General features: G+C 50.8%; 2 protein-coding genes across 2 annotated transcripts; both read left to right on the forward strand.

Moving 5' to 3' along the window:
- Window positions 1–9,249: 9,249 nt before the first annotated feature.
- Window positions 9,250–13,067, forward strand: LOC120674309 (galactinol--sucrose galactosyltransferase-like). Its single transcript, XM_039955481.1, has 2 exons — window positions 9,250–10,605; window positions 11,745–13,067. Exons 1-2 carry the CDS (start codon window positions 9,376–9,378, stop codon window positions 12,867–12,869), a joined length of 2,355 nt encoding a protein of 784 aa, XP_039811415.1. The 5' UTR covers window positions 9,250–9,375; the 3' UTR covers window positions 12,870–13,067.
- A 933-nt stretch (window positions 13,068–14,000) lies between these two features.
- LOC120676434 (protein tfg-1-like) lies at window positions 14,001–18,331 on the forward strand. The gene is made up of 3 exons (XM_039957697.1): window positions 14,001–14,467; window positions 15,388–15,666; window positions 16,864–18,331. Exons 1-3 carry the CDS (start codon window positions 14,165–14,167, stop codon window positions 17,968–17,970), a joined length of 1,689 nt encoding a protein of 562 aa, XP_039813631.1. The 5' UTR covers window positions 14,001–14,164; the 3' UTR covers window positions 17,971–18,331.
- The last annotated feature ends 1,912 nt before the right edge of the window (window positions 18,332–20,243 follow it).

Consider the following 20,243-nt stretch of genomic DNA (forward strand, 5'->3'; position numbering starts at 1 on the left):
GAAGATACATACCAATTTACGGAAATTTGGTATCGATTTGTTAATCAACTCCATGTCCTCGGGGTAATCCTAACATATAATTACACAATAATTTTACTATTTCGTAAATATGGATTACAAATAACGGACGGGATTAGAACTGAATAAGAGTTACCTTAATGTGCATCTCATACACCTCTGGCCGCATCCATATCTTACAAGTAGTTTGTAAGAATCCAATAACATAAGGATGATTCGCTAGTTCACATACCCTCATGTATATCTTCCGACGTTCTAGCAGGTGTTCCTTTAAATCTTGCATTGTAATACTTCGAAACAATATCAAATCTTTAAACTCAACTAATTTGGACAACACCATCTCTATCGTACCATCCGCTAATGGATCCAACTTCTTACTGATTACAAGATGTGTCATGATCTCAAGAAATATACTAGATTTTTCTTCGGTCCATGAAAATCCAACATAATTGGAGGCAGGCATTGCCTTATGCTGCAATAACAATAAGGTACTGTCATTCTAAGTTTACTATTTTATATTTCACTATCCAAAAACTAAATCTATTCTAATTCATAATTATTTTAGAAACAAGTTTATAATAGTTGAGAAATATTGGTGACCTGCGGTTTGGATCCAAAATCCGGCAGGGCTGCGCCGGTTGAATTACCTCCCTCACCCCTCGTCTCTCACTCTCCCCTCTCTGGATCTCGTGGGCAGAAAATGAGGACGCGAGAGAAGGGGCGGAGTTTTATATTTGGGGCGGGAGCTTGCCGCCCCCCTGCCGGGCGGTAGGCCCCCTGCCGCCCGGCAGGGGGCGGCAGACACCCGCTAAGGACCTCTGCGAAAAAAAATTATTTTTATTTACATATAGGTCCCTACCGCCCCCTGTCAGACGGTAGGAGTATAGAACTGTAAAATCTAAAACCGAAAATATATTTTTGTAATTTTTTTTGAAAAATATAAAAATTAAAAAGACGCCACCTGAGAGCCCTAGAATTTTTGGCAGCGTGGCTGTTGGGCTACGAGCTGCGCGAAGGTGGGCCTTTGTTTTGGCTTCATTCCTAACCCGCCCCGAACCTTCGTTGAACTGAGCTTGTTAGTTCTACGCCACATCGAATTTTTAGCATATGCATAGACCATTAAATATAATTTAAAAAATAATCAATTACACAGTTTAGGTGTAAATCATGAGATGAATTTTTTGAGTCTAATTAGTCCATAATTGAACACTAATTATTAAATAAAATAAAAATGCTACAATAGCCGAACTCAGCAGATTTCGCGAACTAAACACTCCCTGAAGCTTTTAACAGGGCGAGCTCTCGCCCACAGTTCCCCCGAGAGGCCAAGAGCCCAAGACAGACAGGGCAGCCGCAGCACAGCTGCACAGGCGTACGGCGTACCGGATGCCTGGGGCCTGGGGGGGCCGCTTGCAGTGTGCGGGCATGCGGGTTCCCTTCAAGAGTTAGTGGGGACGCGGCCCTGTGTGCAGCTTGCACTTTCGCTTTTTTTTTTGGGGTGAGGTCAAAATGAAGGAGCAGAGTGTTTTGGGGAAAAAGTCAAGGAGCAGAGCTGTGTGTCTGTCTTTGTCCAGAAACGCCTGTCTCGGAGGTTCTGGATGCTTGGAGATCAAGGGCTTCATACTCCGTGCGTGCCGGCTCTGTGGCTGACCTCTGCTCTCCCCAATGAGGGTCTCGAGTGTTCTAGAGTTGCGGTGGTAGGAGAGCCCAGCGAGCGAGGCAATGCAATTTTGAAAATTTGCAATGCAACTTTGAAAATTTGCAATGCAACTTGCAACGCGCAACCACCGGCTCTCGAGCTTTCCCACCAGACCACTTCCTGTCCGGGCTGCACATCATCGACGCTAGTCCAGGCTCTGTTTCCCTATCACACATATCGCACACGATTCTCTCACACATATCGCACACGATTCTTGAGAAAAGAATCTCACATGCATGGAGTACTAAACGAAATTTATTTGCAAAATTTTTTTACGGATGGTGTAACTTTTCACGACGAATCTAATGACAATAATTAATCGATGATTGGTTACAGTGATGCTACAGTAAACCATCCCTCTACTCATGCGGCCAAAGACCTCGTTAAGTTCGTCTCGCGAAGTAGCACAAAGTTGTGAAGTTAGTTTTGTAAATTATTTTTATTTAGTATCTCAAATTATTAGTTAAAATTTTTGTGATACTTGTACTGCTTAAACCAAACAGGCCCCAGTCGATCGATCCGATACGGTGGTCCTGCCGGCCGCGGCGGACGGCGTGTTCGGTGATGCCCCAGCACCGGTGGTCCGGCACCACTAGCTCTCGCCGGGCGGGCGTTATGGTCCCGGCCGCGCGCCTGGTGCCGAATTTGCTTGTTCTTCGCATCGCCTTTTCCATTTCACAATTTTTGGTCCACAAACTAGCTAGTCAATTTTTTTTAGCATATATCTAGATCATACCAATAGCTACTTCGTACGTTCTTAGAAAAGTTAAAAGGATTTGTAATTAGTACGGAGGGAATAGTTGATAGGCATGCGCAGCGTACGTGACCGATGCATGCGCAGTTTCGAAATGCACAGTTCCAGGCAGGCTCCCTCGTACGGCCGCGTTGGCGTGGCGGCAGGCCTTGGCCTTGCTGATGGCTCGGCTTGAACCTGCCTGGCCCAGGGGCTCGCAATCGCAACCCGGGCGGCGGGGCGGGCGACCTCTCGAGTCTCGTCGAAGGCGCAGGTGCTCCGACCCACGTCTCATCCGGTTGGGAGTTTCTGGGCGACGCATGTCTACGTACGCGCGTGTGCGGATCGGAGCGCGTATCGATCGGGAATGGGTGAGTGTCAGTGACTGCCAGTGCAAGCCAGCTAGAACGATGAGGCCATACGTATGTGGACATACCCCTACTCGCTCATCCATCATATCGACGTACGCACGCACGCACAAAAGGATATGGATGGGCATCGGAGCTGGGCTGGAATGCGCATGTATATGGATGGATCAAGACGAATCTGGCCTTTATTTCGTGTTGCTTTGCTTTACCTTTGAGCGAAGAGGGAGATTCCGCTTCCGCGTATATGCCTGTGTAATGTGTTCGCATTGGGCGGGCGATACCTACGTGTTCATAGACGGTCGGACAATACTGTTTATTTCCCAAGGAGATTCTTGGTCGAAATCAACGAGAGAGAGATAGAATTCCTGATTGCCAGAAGCACCACCGATCGAAAGCAGCAGGTTCCTGAAAACAACAGTGAAAACGTAGCATGTACTCCCTCCATATACTTGAAAAGAAAGTCATTTTAGATAATGATACGATCTCCCAAGCTTAACTTTGACTTCTCATTTTTATAAAATATTTATCACAAAGTATTCTTCAAAATAAATCTATTCATCTGATTTTTGTATTTTGAAATTCAACAACCTAAAAATTATTTATAATTTATATTTTCAATGTTTGATCTAAATCTTATTCAAAAATGCTCTTTTTTTCGCGAACGTGCCTGAGCACGTATTTCATTAAGAGGAAAGCAATACGACCATTACAAACCTTAATAGGCAGAGACTATTAAGGCGAAAACAGAGCACCACCAGACAAGTGGCGGGCGACCCGTACAACAAACAATAAAAAAAATAGGGGAGACAAAGGAGAACCCACAAACCTAGACGACCACACAACTGAATCTGTAAAAGATACTACAACGCCAAGAGTTCAACGGCCGACAACACAACAAAGTGGCAAAGCATCCACCCGACCCACCGAGACGGCCAAGCATCCGTCCGAAGAGATCACCAACCAACGGCGGCAAAGCATCCGCCAGAGCAGAACGACGGCCAAGTATCTGCCGACGAACAAGGAAGCGGCAAAGCATCCGCCAGACCCGGACGATGTAGATGAAACGAGCGAAAAGCCAGGCGCAGAAGTGGAAACTCTCCAAAAAGAGTAGACGACCACCACCAGCAGAGCTTCCAAGACGACGCCTTCAGGAAGGGAGCGACGCCACATGCGCCGCCATCGTCCGACCAAAAAAGTCAAGGTTTTCACCCGAAAAACTCGCCGAAGGGGAGGAAAGAGGGACAAAAAATAACACTTTCAACAAAGTAAACGGCGCCCGAGAATGTTGTTGTCAAAGACCCGCAGGTCAAGGCTTTCGCCTCCACCTTGCAGCAACCACCGGCCGCAACGCCGCGCGAAGCCGCGAACCAACCGCCTACGGGCGACTGGTTGTTTACCAGCACCCGCGGTCCAGGTCTAGACGGCGCGGCGCGGCAGCCGGGCGGCAGGTGGCATAACCGGGGGGCTGCCCAGGCGTCCTGCACTCTTGCACCGGCCGTCGAACGACGCCGCGCATGCCTTCATCCACAAGTCATGCGCGTGCGTGCGTGTGCACGTACGCCCCGCATCGGGACAGAGGACACCGAGGTCTTTGGTTCTATGTACTAGTTGTACTAGGGAATTTTGATCATTAATTACTAATATTAAATAAAGATAGTTTGCAAAACTAACTCCACAATCCTACGCTATTTTGTTAGACGAATTTAATGAGATCTTTGACCACACGGCTAGAGGACAGTTACTGTAGTATTACTGTAGCCAATCACAGATTAATTACCGTCATTAGATTCGTCGTGCAAAATTACACCTATCTGTAAAAAAGTTTTGCAAATAGACTTCATTTAAATCTTCATGTATAAAAAAATTCTTTTTTAGTACTAGTAGTACTACTCAACCAGGCCCGAAGCTTCCTTCGGCGCCGGACGACGTACGCGCGCCCCCGGCACCGCCCATGAAACCCGAGAGCACCGCCCGGCGACGTGCCACGGCGTGTCCCCCGGGGCCCGCGGCGGGACCCACTAATCCGTTCCTTTTGCACCCGTGGCACCTTTCAGGATAGGGATTGACTTTTTGTATTATATATACAGTATCATATTTGACCATGTTACTAGAAGGCTGTCCGCACCGGTATCTGTAAATGGATCTGTAAACAACATAGAGTACAAATATAGAGATTTTTTTGCTGCAGCAGCTACTCCAAATGGCTCTGTATATTTGCGGACGGGGCGGGAGCACTCGATTTCCAGCGCAGTACGGGCGGAACGCAATACTCTGTGCGCGGGCCCCCTTCGTCCTTCGCGCCCGTCCCCAACCGCCCAGCTCAGCGCGCGCGCCTGAGCTCGAGCTCCGCCGCCCGTCTGGCGCGCGAGCCGCGCCTCCGCCCCGCGCTGCGGCCGCCATGGCCCCCCAAGGGTGGGAGCAGGAAGGAGGGAAGAGGAACTCCGCTGCCGCCTCCCCTCGCTCTGCTTTGCGGAGTCACCTCCGCCGCCCCGTTGCCCGCCGCCGCCACGGGCCGGCCTGCCCACGCGCACAAGGACGCGGCGAGGACGCGAGGCAGGGGGGCTGCGGCGAGGCCCCGCACGGAGGGAAGAGGGAGGTGGAGCTCTGCCGCCGCCTCCCCTCGCCCTGCAACCCCGCAGCGCGCGGATCCGGCCGGCCGGCGGGCTTGAGGACGGAGCTGGAGCCGCCGCGTGCCGCAGCCCATGCCGCTGCTGGGTGTGGGGCCCCACCGCGCGCAGGCCGCCGCGAGGCCTGCTGCGCGCACCCGCCCCCTGCTCCGCTCGCCCGCGGCCCCGCAGGCTGCTCCGGCCACGCACGCTCCGCGGCAGCTCCTTCCTCCCGCTGCGACTGGAGCATGGAGCTGTTGCCGCCACCCGCGCGAGGCTCCGCGTCGCGCCGTCCGCTTGAGGGCCGCCGAGGGCCATGGCCGCGGGGCGCCGGGCCACCGAGCTCGATTTGATGGAGGAGAGAGAGGGGGGGTTGGACGGGCGGATGGATGGAGGGGGGGTTGGATGCCGCGGCAGGGGAGCGCCGAGCTCGAGTGCCGCCGGGATTGGCCACGGACTGCCGGAGTGTGGGATGGCCGGAGCTCCGGGGAGGGCTGCGCCGGCGAGGGAGGCCGGAGGAGAGCCGCCACCTGGGGCAGAGGGAGAGGGGCTCGCGCAGGCCCGCCGTCGTCACCGCCATAGTCCCACTCAGGCCTCCACCTGGATTCGACGAGGGAGAGAGGGTGGAGGAGCCGCCACCCTAGATCCGGCCGAGCTCGACGCTGCCGACGGCGAGGCTGGCGGAGCTCGCGGCGGAGGGAGGAGTTTAGGAGTGCCGGTGAGGGGGAAGAAGGGGGCGGCGTGGGGAGGGAGGAGGGAGGGGCCTGCGGGGAAGAAGCTGGGGGCGGCGTGAGAGGGAGGTGGCGTCGGTGGTGGGGTCGTGGGGTATAAAAAATTCTGATATGCGGGTCCCGCGGATGGTAGTTGATATAGAGAAGAGATATAGAGAATGAATGAGCGTGGAGAAACTGAATATAGAGAAGGAAATTTTGATAACCAGGACAGAATATTCTTTTTAGAGAGTGAATTTGGAGTACCACGAGTGCGAAGAGCCTAACCGCGCCACGAGTCGTGCATGTGGTCGAGCCACACACGCACGTGAGGTCGCTGTCGACCGATCCGGAGGCCGGTGAGGAGGACACGGTGTCTCATCGATCGGTGGCGCCGTGGTGTTGGCCCCTGAATGCTGAATCTGTCTGGTCAGAGCGGCCTCGCTCAGCGCTAGCTCTTGCTAGCGCCCTGCACGCGGCGGCACGTTGCATGGACGATGCCGATTGGCCGCCCGGCGCCTCGACCGTTGCGGGTAGTCCTACGCCGAGTTTAGCCGCGCGCCACCGGCCTGGCACCACTCACCAACGCCCCTCGCGAGACTTGCACCGACCAAACGCTGCCCCTCGGTCTGAAGAGGCACAAGTCTGAACCACTCCAGATGAGGACCCTGCAGCGCGTGTCGCTACGTGTTGTAGCCTCGTACTAGGCGTGGCTCGATCCGGGTCGTGTCGGTCCCGCGCGCGTGTTCAATTGTTAATTTGTTCGGGTGACCGACTACCGACCTGGACCCGCCGCGCGCATGCATCTGGGCGCTGGCCGGCGCGGGCGGCCGGCCGACGACGACGCTTGGCTCCTTGCCACGATGCCGCCCGTTCGTTGAAAAGCTCCAGTCCTCCGCCCCTGCAGTTACGAGGCGACAACAACGTTGTCGACCCAACCGCCAACGACCAGCTCCGTCGTCCCGGGCCCGGTGTGTACCTACGTGGGCTCTGCGGTATGGATACTGGACTGCTTGCGTTTCCTCCAGACCACGAGGCTTCTCTCGCCGCTTGGTCGGCCATTACTCGGTCACGACCGAAACTAAAATGGCATCGGTTTCTTCTGGAGTTGTTTTCGTCCGCTGCAGATATGCACCATGTTGTGTAAGAGCATCTTCAGCAGATTATACATTCCTCTCTTATTATTTGACTACGAAAGATGCTTCAGCAGACTACCAATTTCATTGCTCATACCAATTTTTTTTATCGTTAAAACACACTTCCCTCTTACTCAAATGTGGAGGGATTTCTCCCTCCATCATACTTTTGAGTAATTTGCTACAACACTTGCTATTAAAAATGTAAAAAGTATTATTGGTGTTAGAGAAAATATATAAATTTCAAAATAAGAGAAAAAATATATATAGTGTATGAAAGATAAGCAATCTGCTGAAATTACTTGCAAAGTGGCCTTGTTTGGTTTTGTCCCCGTGTTACTTTGACCGCTAATTACGGTGTCAAATAAACTCAGTTTACAAAACTAACTTCAGAATCCCCGCGCTAGTGACCCTGAATAATCTAATGATGCCTCTGACCGCACGATTAGAGGATGATTACTGTAGCATCACTGTAGTAAATCATCGATTAATTACCATCATTAGATTCGTCGCGAAAAGTTACACCATCATTAGATTCGTCGCAAAAAGTTACACCTATCTCTAAATTTTTTTTTACAAATAAATTTCATTTAGTACACCATATATACGAAATTCTCTTTTCGGAAGGTGTGCGCGCTAACCGTGTATACGAGCACCGCACACACAGAGCACACCACCCGGTGCCGCACTACCGGCCTACCGGAAAGGGGTGCTATAAGACAAGGCGCACAGGATGGCAAAAGAAAAGGAAAAAGAAATCGGCCCTCACGAATGGGTCACACCTGCTGGCCCACGCCCCGTACGTGGGAGCCCGTCCAGAATATTTTTTTTTTGACTTAGGCTGTGTTTAGTTCCAAAATTTCTCTCTCCAAATTTCACTATTCACCTATCCTATCAAATTTCTTGTCTTATGCATAGAGCATTGAATATAAGTAAATAAAAAAACTAATTGTATAATTTTGATGTACACGACGAGATGAATCTTTTGAGCCTAGTTAGGTCATGACAGGACAACAATTACCACAAATAAACGAAAAGTACTACAGTATGTTATAATGTCCGATGTGACTTTTTTTACCACCATTTTACATATCCAAACACAACCTTAGCTAGCCGTCCAGAATATTGTGGCTCTTCTCGAAAGGCCTGGAGGGAAGGCCGGGGGTTTTGGTGGCCCGCGGTCAGGGGCTTGACAAAGTCAAGTGACCCAAAGGTCCGAAACGTACTCCATTACACCCCGGCTGCACGGGAGCTCCCCGTCGACGTGTAGCGCTGCGAGGACGACACGCCGCCTCTGCGAGGTTACACGTCGCCGATGCCCGGCTCGGCTGCTGCAGTACCCACGGACGTAGCTAGACTACTGTATATATACATACATACAGAATCCTAATAAAATATAAAATAAAATCCTTAAAGTTTGGAAGTGTGTCGCTAGCGTTCCATGGTCAGGGGGCTTCCAACGTGGCAACGTCTCGTCCTTTAGGACGCAAGACACAACAGAACCAATGAGAGATATTCTTTGTTAGTCTGCTATTTCTCTTCTTTTTTTGGAAAGAAAAAGATCCGGGCAGGAGAAACATATCGAAATCGCGGTTAGCCAAAGTTCGAGGATTCTGAACATGATCTTAGCCTGATATAACTAATAGTAACTCCCATTTTACGCGTGCAAACAATATCACCGACGCGCAAAAATCTCGGCCATTACAAGGCAACGCTGTCAGGCTCTTTATTGCACGAGATCTCAAGATGATAAGGATACGTTACTGCATGAGGGGCAGTACAGAATCAACTGCGTGTGATTACATACCCCGCGGAAATAACCCGGATTAATTAGCGCGCGAAGCTTCCCCACACGCTAGCTAGGTCGGTGAAAGCTACTGTTTCCAAATTTCCATTCCACTCTCCTGGACGCCCGCGCGATGCTTTCCTTGCGGGCCCCGCGCGAGGCCTCTATAAATCCAGTGCCAATTGGCCGCCATTGCTCCCACAAAGCACAAAGCTTTAGCGCATACAAGGGCAACCAAGCTTAACACAATCCTCAACACACACACACACACACCTCTCGAAAGCTCCAGCAGCGGCACAAGCCAGCCAGCCTCGTCGTCATGGCTCCCAACCTCAGCAAGGCCACGCCGGACCTGCTCGGCGACGCGGCCGCCCCCGTCGAGGGCCTCAAGGCGCCGTCGCGCTTCACGCTCAAGGGCAAGGACCTCGCCGTCGACGGCCACCCGTTCCTGCTCGACGTGCCGGCCAACATCCGCCTCATCCCGGCGTCGGCGCTGGTGCCCGTCGCCGCGGCGGGCGGCAGCTTCCTCGGCTTCGACGCGCCGGCGGCCAAGAGCCGCCACGTGGTGCCCGTCGGCAGGCTCCGCGGCACCCGGTTCATGAGCATCTTCCGCTTCAAGGTGTGGTGGACGACCCACTGGGTGGGCGACAGCGGCCGCGACGTGGAGAACGAGACGCAGCTGATGGTGCTCGACCGCTCCGGCGCCGGCGCCGGCGGCGGCCGCCCCTACGTGCTGCTGCTCCCCATCGTCGAGGGCGCCTTCCGCGCCTGCCTCGAGTCCGGCAAGGTGGACGACTACGTGGACATGGTGGTGGAGAGCGGGTCCTCGGCGGTGCGCGGCGCCGTGTTCCGGAGCTCCCTGTACCTGCACGCCGGCGACGACCCGTTTGAGCTCGTGAGGGAGGCCGTGCGGGTGGTCCGCGCCCACCTCGGCACGTTCCGCACCATGGACGAGAAGACCCCGCCGCCGATCGTGGACAAGTTCGGGTGGTGCACGTGGGACGCCTTCTACCTCAAGGTCCACCCGGAGGGCGTGTGGGAGGGCGTCCGCCGCCTCGCCGAGGGCGGGTGCCCCCCCGGGCTGGTGCTCATCGACGACGGCTGGCAGTCCATCTGCCACGACGACGACGACCCGGCGTCCGGCGCCGAGGGCATGAACCGCACCTCCGCCGGCGAGCAGATGCCCTGCCGGCTCATCAAGTTCCAGGAGAACCACAAGTTCCGGGACTACAAGCAGGGCGGGTTGGGCGCCTTCGTGCGGGAGATGAAGGCGGCGTTCCCGACCGTGGAGCAGGTGTACGTGTGGCACGCGTTGTGCGGGTACTGGGGCGGCCTCCGCCCCGGCGTGCAGGGCCTGCCGCCGGCCAAGGTGGTGGCGCCCAGGCTCTCCCCGGGCCTGCAGCGCACCATGGAGGACCTCGCCGTCGACAAGATCGTCAACAACGGCGTCGGGCTCGTGGACCCCAAGCGCGCGCGCGAGCTGTACGAGGGCCTGCACTCCCACCTCGAGGCATCCGGCATCGACGGCGTCAAGGTCGACGTCATCCACGTAAGTCTTTCCTGCTGAAACACTTTTTTTGTGAACGTCATTTAATTTAATTTTTTGTTAGCTCCAATTGAGTATTATTATCGTTGTAATTTAGGTTAGCGGTTTATATTGTGCTACGGTTAGATTACTATATAATAATAATAGGACTAAATACTTTAAACTCCATGGGTTGGTCGCTAAAGAGTAGAGACGGTGCACGTGACGTGGTTAATGGTTCCAGAGGATTCCGGATGCGGCCGGGAAGCCGGGAACCAACACCAACTTTGTAGGTTCCCCGGCCCCCATCTTTTTAAGAGAAAAAAAAAGAGTACGGCCCACATGTTATAGAAGACAAAAAATTTAGTACAGTACTAGAATTTGGACATCCGCAGAACTGTATTAGAATTTGGTCGAATATAAAATACCCTATTCAAATTTTAAGAATAACAAAGTAGTTGTATATTTTTAGGCAGTGGCGGAGGACAAATTAAATCTAAGGTATGGCTCAGCTTGGCTGATCAAACTCCAAACCTCAACTGATGGCGGCAGTGAAGTAAAAATACACAGAAAGGAAGTAGCATGTGGTATATGACAAGATACTACTAGTAAAACAAGGTATGGCCGCCGCCATAGAGCTCCGCCACTGTTTTTAGGGCATGGATATATCTGCAAGTGATGAAACAGAGTAGTTGATGAACAATTGAGTCCTATTCAGTTTGCTACATGAGTCACCTTAACACAACCCGGCCACTTCTAGTTCTAGGTTCGTGAACCATTTCTTTCTGATGATGAAAGTATGAAACGGCACATAGTGAATAACTTTTGAAGACGATGTGATTGACAGAGGGATGCTTTGTTTCCATTTCATCCAGTCATTTTATTAGCCCTACTATAACAAATTGAAACTGCACCCGAAATTACTCGTGCTAATTCAATTGAAGGTGGGCAATTTCTCTGGCCATTAAAGTATTCCTTTTCCGCAGGGAAGTAATGTCCTGAGCTATAGGATGTAGACTTTGACTTTGACATATCAGTTTCCTGTTACCTGACACTAACATTTGAACAAGATGGGTTTTTTTACAGTTTTTTTTTATCTAAAGTAGCAGTTTGACGGTTACCTGACAAATAACGGGTCATCATCATGCAATTGCTTGATGCAGCTGCTGGAGATGCTGTGCGAGGAGTACGGCGGGCGCGTGGAGCTGGCCAAGGCCTACTTCTCCGGGCTGACGGAGTCGGTGCGCCGGCACTTCGGCGGCAACGGCGTGATCGCGAGCATGGAGCACTGCAACGACTTCATGCTGCTGGGCACGGAGGCCGTGGCGCTGGGCCGCGTCGGCGACGACTTCTGGTGCACGGACCCCTCCGGCGACCCCAACGGCACCTTCTGGCTGCAGGGCTGCCACATGGTGCACTGTGCCTACAACTCGCTGTGGATGGGCAACTTCATCCACCCGGACTGGGACATGTTCCAGTCGACGCACCCCTGCGCGGCGTTCCACGCCGCCTCCCGCGCCGTCTCCGGCGGGCCCATCTACGTCAGCGACTCGGCGGGCCAGCACGACTTCGCGCTGCTCCGCCGCCTCGCGCTCCCCGACGGCACCATCCTCCGGTGCGAGGGCTACGCGCTGCCCACGCGCGACTGCCTCTTCGCCGACCCGCTCCACGACGGCCGGACCGTGCTCAAGATCTGGAACGTGACCCGCTTCGCCGGCGTCGTCGGCGCCTTCAACTGCCAGGGCGGCGGGTGGAGCCCCGAGGCGCGCCGGAACAAGTGCTTCTCCGAGTACTCGGTGCTCCTCGCGGCGCGCGCCTCGCCGGCCGACGTCGAGTGGAGGAGCGGCAAGGGCCCCGGCGTCAGCGTCAAGGGCGTCTCCCTGTTCGCCGTGTACATGGTCGAGGCCAGGAGGCTGCAGCTCCTGCGCCCCGACGAGGGCGTCGACCTCACCCTCGCGCCCTTCACCTACGAGCTCCTCGTCGTCGCCCCCGTCCGCGTCATCTCGCCGGAGCGCGCCATCAAGTTCGCGCCCATCGGCCTCGCCAACATGCTCAACACCGCCGGCGCCGTCCAGGCCTTCGAGACCAAGAAAGACTCGAACGGCGTAACCGCCGAGGTGGCCGTCAAGGGCGCCGGGCAGATGGTGGCGTACTCGTCGGCGACGCCCAGGCTGTGCAGGGTGGACGGCGAGGAGGCCGGGTTCGCCTACAAGGACGGCTTGGTCACCGTCGACGTGCCGTGGTCGGGATCCTCGTCCAAGCTCTGTCGCGTCGAGTATGTCTACTGATCGAGCCGGGCGAAAGACTCTGCCACGTCACATTCGCCTATCAGGCTGGAATAATCAAGTGTGAAGAGACTGAAAGAGCTTAGCAAGTTTTACAGCTCTAACGGTTTCATTTTTTTATTTTGAGTTTTATTTTGTAAGGATAAGGATTCTGTGCTGTGAATTAATGGAGTGCTTTCTTGTGGAATTTCTGGTTCGTTATGCAATCGTGTTGGCTTAATTTCCGAAGAGAGAATTCTTACTCGCTCAAGCGGATTGTCCTGTTTGCTCCCAATTCGATGAAAGTTCCTGGGGATGTAGGTGCAAGGTCTGTGTTTTGTTAAAATTCTGCAAAGCCGAGAGTTTTTTTTTGTTTTGAAAATGGTATAAAACAATCCCTGATTGTGTCATCAGAGCCGTTGTTTACCTCAACTCCTGGAGCAGTACATCGTGGCAAGCCATCATGAATGATCCCTGGTTGTCACTACTCACTACTGTAGTTCAAGATCAAGAGAACAGCAGTTTTCTGTGTTCATGTTAGAAGGTTGAAAATATCTTGGACTCTGTTTGTAGCCTGGCCTGCTGTGCTGATCTTGTTATCTTGCAAAGACGCCATCTCTTTTTTTTTTTTCTAGAAAAGATTGCGGGAGCATCGCTATGCCATTTAAGAGAGGAGAAGCACGTGATATTGCACAAGAAACTAGATAACTCACAAACTCAGCATAAAAGTGCTTAATCGTGAACATAAGGGAACTCAGGGTAGGCCAGTCTTCTGCAGTTCATTTCTAACTTTAGTTCTTGCATCACAAATACTACTATCTTCATCGTTTTTTTTCATCCAACGTTGCGGCCTTCTGAATTCTGATGCTACGGCATACTCAACTTCTGCAGTTCATTTAATCTATCGTTTTTTTAAGGACACAAGTACGCCATCTTCATTTTTTTTTTCTGAAATACTACTATGTTCACATCACATCTAAAAGAAAAAAGGAGAAAAAAGGAGGCAGCTCAGCCCAGTAATGAATGGATAAACCAGCAAAAACAAGCCCATTATAGTATAGACGCTCCTTTGACCCAGGACCGTTGAGAATTCAGAGCCCAAAAAGTCCAAATCAGACCCAGTTAAGCTGGAATTGCCTGGAAACGAACGCGGAAGTGAGCCGACGGACTCACCGTGCCGGTCCCGTGTCGTGTCGTCTCGTCTCGCCTCCCACCCGGATTCCTCCTCCCCTTCCTTCCTCTCCTCTCTCCTCCCACTTCACCCCACCATCTCCAGCTCCCTCCCCACCCAGCTCTCCACCAACCGACGCGGCAGGGCGATGAACACGTCTCAGTTCATGGACAAGCAGATCCTCGGCCTCGCCGCCTCGTCCACCCTCTCCGGCGGCGGCGCGGGGGGCGGCGGGAGTGTGGATCTCAGCGATCTGATGATCCCGACCCCCCAGGAGGACGGCGAGGACCGCCTCCGCCGCCGGCGTAGCATCAGCAGCGCCAACGGGATCGCCGACGACGTGCTGCCCAGCTACGATTTCCAGCCCATCCGCACCGCCGCCGCCCCCGCGCCCCAGGCCTCGTGGGGATCGCTCGACTCCAAGGCACCCTCCGCCTCATACAACCTCAAGGTATGACCGCCTGCTTTGGTCCGTAGTGAAACTCGCTGGATCTCCCGATCTCTTAGTGCTTACTCCATGTCCTCAATTTCACAAATCGATCACGGTGCCCAATTTTGTAACCCTGTAGGTCATCACTTCATCAGGAGGTTAGTAGTTTGATTGGAAAAAAAACTCGTAAATAAACTTATGATCACTGTCGAGATTTAAAATTACTGGTCGACCACGCCATATGTCGATGCTTTCCTACTAGAAATGGGATGGGTGAGCTGAGAAAGCATAACATTTTCTGTGCTCATTTTCATTGAGCGAGCATAGCGAACTGATAAGGGTAATTGCATGGAACCAGTACCAATGGACATGGGCTATTGTGCGTTGCTAATATGCATTATATTTTTAATACTATTTTGGTACAGAAAAAAGGTTTATGTCCTTTTGTCTACTCATGGGATTTTTGTTGCTTTTTTTGTATGCTGTTAGTTGCAAGTACATCGGTTCTGTGAACTTAAGTTGAGAGCTTATTGTGTTCAAAATGCATGCATGAATTTCTGTTGATGGACTGTGTTTTGAGATGTCGCACAGTATCAGTTGAATAGTTACTCCATCTGTGTCCAATTTGAGTTAAGCACACCTGATTTATGTATGGTTTCAACATTTCTCCCATCTAACAGATTGACTATAGGTAATTTGTTAGTGTGATTTGAATGTAGTGGGTATCCGTTATCTTTTGATGTATGCAAAATAGAGAGATATTTCCTTTCCAAGGCATGTGTGCATGTGATTGCAATTGAAGCATATGATTACATCAATTTCTTTTTGGGAGGATTATCATCAAGTAAAATGTTAATGATTTGTGGATTTAATTGATGTTATATGCAGTCTCTCCTTTGTCATACGAATAACGTGCTTACATTTTCTCTTATGGTGGCTAGAGTGCTGGTATACTGGAGCCACATGTGCTGAAGAAAGTTAGTCATGAGGAGGACAGGAGTAACTTAGCCACAGTGACAATAGCAGATATTGATCGAACCATGAAGAAGTATTCTGATAATCTTTTGTATGCACTGGAAGGTGTAAGCTCAAGGCTTTCACAGATGGAGAGCAGAACTCACCAACTTGAAACTTCTGTTGATGATTTGAAGGTAACAATTGGTAACTATAATGGCAGCACTGATGGAAAACTCAGGCACCTTGAGAACATGCTCAGGGAGGTAAGCTTCCTTCGACACTTCATCTTATTCCCGCTCTTATATAAATGCTTGCTAAGTAGTGCTACAAATGTCATATTGGAAAAAGGATTCCTTAATGGAAGAACACATACTTTTATGAGTTTGTTACATCGTTCTACTTTTATTCAGCAATGCATTGTATAGATGGTGTTTTGTCATCAAAGTGGAGAATTGCTACATTCCTCCATGTTTAATGCGGTGCAACAAAGTCATTTCTTATGGGAGCACATAGGATTAAGCACACCACTATACATATCTTCTTTTTAGCTAGTTTGACCTGTTCTCACATGCTACTACTACTGGCCCCCCTATTTATTATTTTCACGTAATTTGTTCTGTTAAGTTGTACAATTGCTGGCAGTACATAGGTTTTGTTGATGCGCTCTTATTGTTAGTTGTTGTTGTACCATATATTGTTCATGCTATGCTGATGGATTTAAGCTGAGATTTTCGTAACTCAAACTTGTTAGATGCACATTAACTTCATATTTACTCATGTCGCTCTATGCCTCTATCAGCCCCATACCACATGTTTACATGTTTGGACCTGTAGGGGCTCAGGGGACCGATGACCTATTCAACAATAATAATGAAAATAAAATAAACCAGCGGTTCTTAAACTTTTTCCACGGCGTCACTAGGTTGCTGAACTTTTAAAGTGCACATCTGGGTCCCTAAACTTTTTATGTATGCCACTGAAAGTCCAAATTACCCTAATCATCACAAGCTTGCCTATATGACACACAAACATGCACCTGGCATGCATGATATACGATAGCAGCGACATACATAAGCAAATAGTAGAGCATGGGTACATTTCAGTCTCCAATCTTAAATTCCAGACATGTAATTACTTGTGAGTGATTTCATTTGAATCTCTAGCGATACACTTAACAAGTTAGGGACCAAAATTTGCATTTTAACTTTTAAGAGTAGGAGAGTATATGACACTGCATGAAAGTATAAGGATTGCCAGTGTATTTTTTTTTATAAAAAAAGTCGACCTGCACCCGTTCGCATCGCCAGTGTATTTTACTTCCTAAATAATAAGCTTAGGTTGCTTCCCTTGTTATGCTCATGGTCTGAACATTTTGTAGCTTTCCTTCCTTTTTATGTCTTCTGATTATGTGGTATCATGGTTGAAGAAAGGCAATATCCTAAGCACTTAATTGTGTGCAGGTCCAAGCAGGTGTGCAGATTTTGCGAGACAAGCAGGAAATTGTGGAGACACAGCTCCAGCTTGCAAAGCTCCAGACACCAAAAACTGATACCCAGTCATCAGAAAATAGTGGGTCTGGACAGGCTGGCTCGCAGCAGCAGCCAGCGGCTCCCCCACAGGTAGCTATTCAGCCACAGCATCAAGTCCTGATCCCTTCACAACCACCAGCACTTCCTGCCCTTCCTGCTCCAAATGCACCACCTCCACCTCCAACGCTTCAAAGCCAACCTCCATCACAGTTTCCAAGCCATTTACAGCATTCACGGGTACCATCAGTCCCGACTGTTGCATCAGTTCCCTCAGTCCCGGCTTTACCAAGGGATGCTTACTACGCTCCATCTGCTCAGCCGACTGAAACCATGCATCAACAGTACCAAGCGCCGCCAGTTCCGCAGCCACAGGCGCCACCAGCACCACCTCAGCAGTACCAAACTTCATCCCAGTTTCCTCAGTATTCACAGCCACCTCAGGCTTCAAATGTTAACCCTTCAACTCCCCTTGCACCCCCTGCACCCCAGCAACCGGAGGAAACTATGCCCTACACGCCACCTCAGAACTATCCACCGAATGCACGCCCTCCTTCACCTTATATGCAACCGCCTAGTGGGCCTGCTCCTCCTTACTACGGACAACAAAACCCTAGCATCTATGAACCGCCTGCAAGCCGGCCTAACCCTGGGCCGCCATCATCCTATGGTTCTGGTGGGTATGGGCCTCAGGGTGGCAGTGGTTTCTCCGAATCATATGGCTACACTGGGTCTCCTTCCCACCGCGGCAATGCTGGAATGAAGCCATCCTCACCTTTTGCTCCATCCTCAGGGGGAAGTGGCAACTATGGCAGTGGCAGGCTCCCCACGGCTCAGATCCTACCACAGGCAGTGCCGATCAGCTCCTCCAGCCCAAGTGGCTCTTCAGGCAACAGGGGGCCACTTGATGACGTAGTGGAGAAGGTCGCTACAATGGGATTCTCAAGAGAGCAGGTGAGGGCGACTGTGCGGAGGCTGACAGAGAACGGGCAGAATGTGGACCTGAATGTGGTGCTTGACAAGTTGATGAACGGGCGATAAGCGGGGGAGATGTGCGGCGGCTGCGCAAATATTCTCGTTCCCTGTGTACAGTACCGAAAGTGTCATCTGAACCGGTTTTCCCTGTCTGCTGTCCTGTAATTCTGATTGGTGATCACCATGGTTGCTACTGGAGTTTGCGTCCTCGCCTCAGCCCTCGGTTGCTTTGCTCTATCCGAAACTGAAACCGGTACAGCCTACAGGTTTGCTTGCCTGCCAGGCAGGCAGTGAGTGATAGCGTTACAATCTGGAGAGGGTGTCCATTTTCTGTATATGTGATGGTGATATTTTAAAAACATATATACCGTGGTTTCTCGTGACCTGTTAATAAAACAGTTTTTACCGTGTTTTTTTAGCTCTGTTATTAATATCCCATCCGTCGGCCATCGGTTTCCCTGCTGCCCCTGTCCGGGGGATTTTTTTTTGCCCTCTACTGACGCATTTGATTCTGACAGCTAGCACAGTCGGCAGCGCCGGCTGCTCTTGCTTGCGCCCCCTGTGCAAGTCGGTCACAGGCGCATTTACTCTGGATAGCTCTCAGCCCCGCTGACTCCGCCGGCTGGCCGGCCGGCGAGCGGCCTGCGGAAGCGGAGCATGGCACGAGCCGCAGCAAGGGGGCGGTCCCGCTCCCCTCCGATAGATGATCTATCAGCATCGGCCCGCTGTTGCGCGCAGGTGGCCGACGCGCGCGGCGGTTTTTTTTTATATTTTTAAAAAATAAAAATTTCGAAAATATATGTCCATTTTGAAATATTTCAAAAATACTCCCGGTCGCCCTCCCAAAGGATGACAGACCCTAAATGTAATTTTTTTTCTTTAAATTTGCAACGAGGTCCCTGGAAAAAAAAGAGGCCTGTCGCCCCCCCCCAACGGGCGACAGGGGCCTGTCGCCCCCCCCCCTCGGGCGACCGCTGGGCCCAGCCCACGGGCGCGGCAGGCGACAGGGGGGCCTGTCGCCCCCCCCTCGGGCGACCGGGGTGTGCCCCCCTTATATAAGCTCCAACCCTCCCATTCCCTCCTCATTTGAGCCCGAAAATTCCACAAAAAATCTAGAAAAAAAGAGAGGAGTGAGAAGAAGAAAAGCGGCGAAGCCCTGCCGGATTCAACACTTGTGATCTGCAGGTTAGTACATTTAGTTTATATATTGTTATATTTAAGTATGAGTAATTTAAGTACGGGTGAGTAATTTAATTTAATTAGTGCTATAGTAGAACCATTTAAGTATGAGTTTAATGATACTTTAGTTTGTAGTTACGTAGTAGTAAATTAGTTTAAAAATTAGTACTACGCATTTATTATTACAATTGCAGTACTATTAGAGACGTGTTTATAAATTAATTATGATTTAGAATAGAATTTGACATATGCATTATAGAATTTGAGTGTCATCACGTAGTTATGAATACTTATACGTTGTAGTTGAATTTCATACTTAGTTTTTACGGATTATTGAATAAGGTAGTGAAGTAAAGAGTATAACTCGATAAGTATTATGTGATATACAGATATGTCGAGCAAGATGCAGTTTCAAGTATTTTATGGTGAATACAATGTTATGTATGGGCCAAATGGAGTAGATCTTTCTGCCTTTAAGCGCACATCTAGCGGCATAGATAAACCTCTGGAAAGGAGTTTTGGTTCCATATGTAAATGGCTGCAGCGTGGGTTCCATGTTGATCCGTTGACATATGTGATCATTGTCCAGTCTCTTGTTAATTGGGAGGTAGAAAGTGAATTATGAGAATTGATGATGATACACAGCACTGATGACTGGCAGAAGTACATGCAAGCAGCTCTAGAGCGTGGGTGGACTCTGGCCATTCTTGTTCAAATCCGGGAGAAGACACAAAATGAAATCCAATATTGTGCAGATCAAGAAACTCCGAGTATTCGAAGAGAGACCAATTATGTTGAGCAAGATAAGTCAGAAGAGACGGAGAACCAAAACATGGGACCACATGGCCTTGCTGATGAGGGAGAGAGGATACATAGTATTGTGGACGAGATGGAGGCAGAAGACCAAACCGCAATAGAGATGGAAGAATATGAGGGCTCATCTGATGACGAGCAGTACTCATTGCCAAAAGAGTGGAAGGAGCATGGTTTTGGCAGTCATGTCGCAGAAGATGTACGAAATCAGGAGTGGGAGTACAGAGGGAATGAGGTAGTGCAAGGTGCAACATATCCAAACATTGAAGCCGTAAAAGATGCTGTGAGACTATGGGCAATATCATTGAAACGAGAATTCAGAGTCGTAAAGTCTGGCAGTAAAGAAT

This window comes from Panicum virgatum, chromosome 5N (assembly GCF_016808335.1).
Source record: "Panicum virgatum strain AP13 chromosome 5N, P.virgatum_v5, whole genome shotgun sequence".
Taxonomy (NCBI): Eukaryota; Viridiplantae; Streptophyta; class Magnoliopsida; order Poales; family Poaceae; genus Panicum; species Panicum virgatum.

What these genes read in the sequence shown, in the direction of transcription:
- LOC120676434 (XM_039957697.1), top strand. Translation starts at nt 14,165, where the DNA reads ATGAACACGTCTCAGTTCATGGACAAGCAGATCCTCGGCCTCGCCGCC. An exon ending in CCGCCTCATACAACCTCAAG is followed by an intron (nt 14,468 to 15,387) that starts GTATGACCGCCT and finishes TATGGTGGCTAG; the next exon opens with AGTGCTGGTATACTGGAGCC. An exon ending in TTGAGAACATGCTCAGGGAG is followed by an intron (nt 15,667 to 16,863) that starts GTAAGCTTCCTT and finishes AATTGTGTGCAG; the next exon opens with GTCCAAGCAGGTGTGCAGAT.
- LOC120674309 (XM_039955481.1), top strand. Translation starts at nt 9,376, where the DNA reads ATGGCTCCCAACCTCAGCAAGGCCACGCCGGACCTGCTCGGCGACGCG. An exon ending in TCAAGGTCGACGTCATCCAC is followed by an intron (nt 10,606 to 11,744) that starts GTAAGTCTTTCC and finishes TGCTTGATGCAG; the next exon opens with CTGCTGGAGATGCTGTGCGA.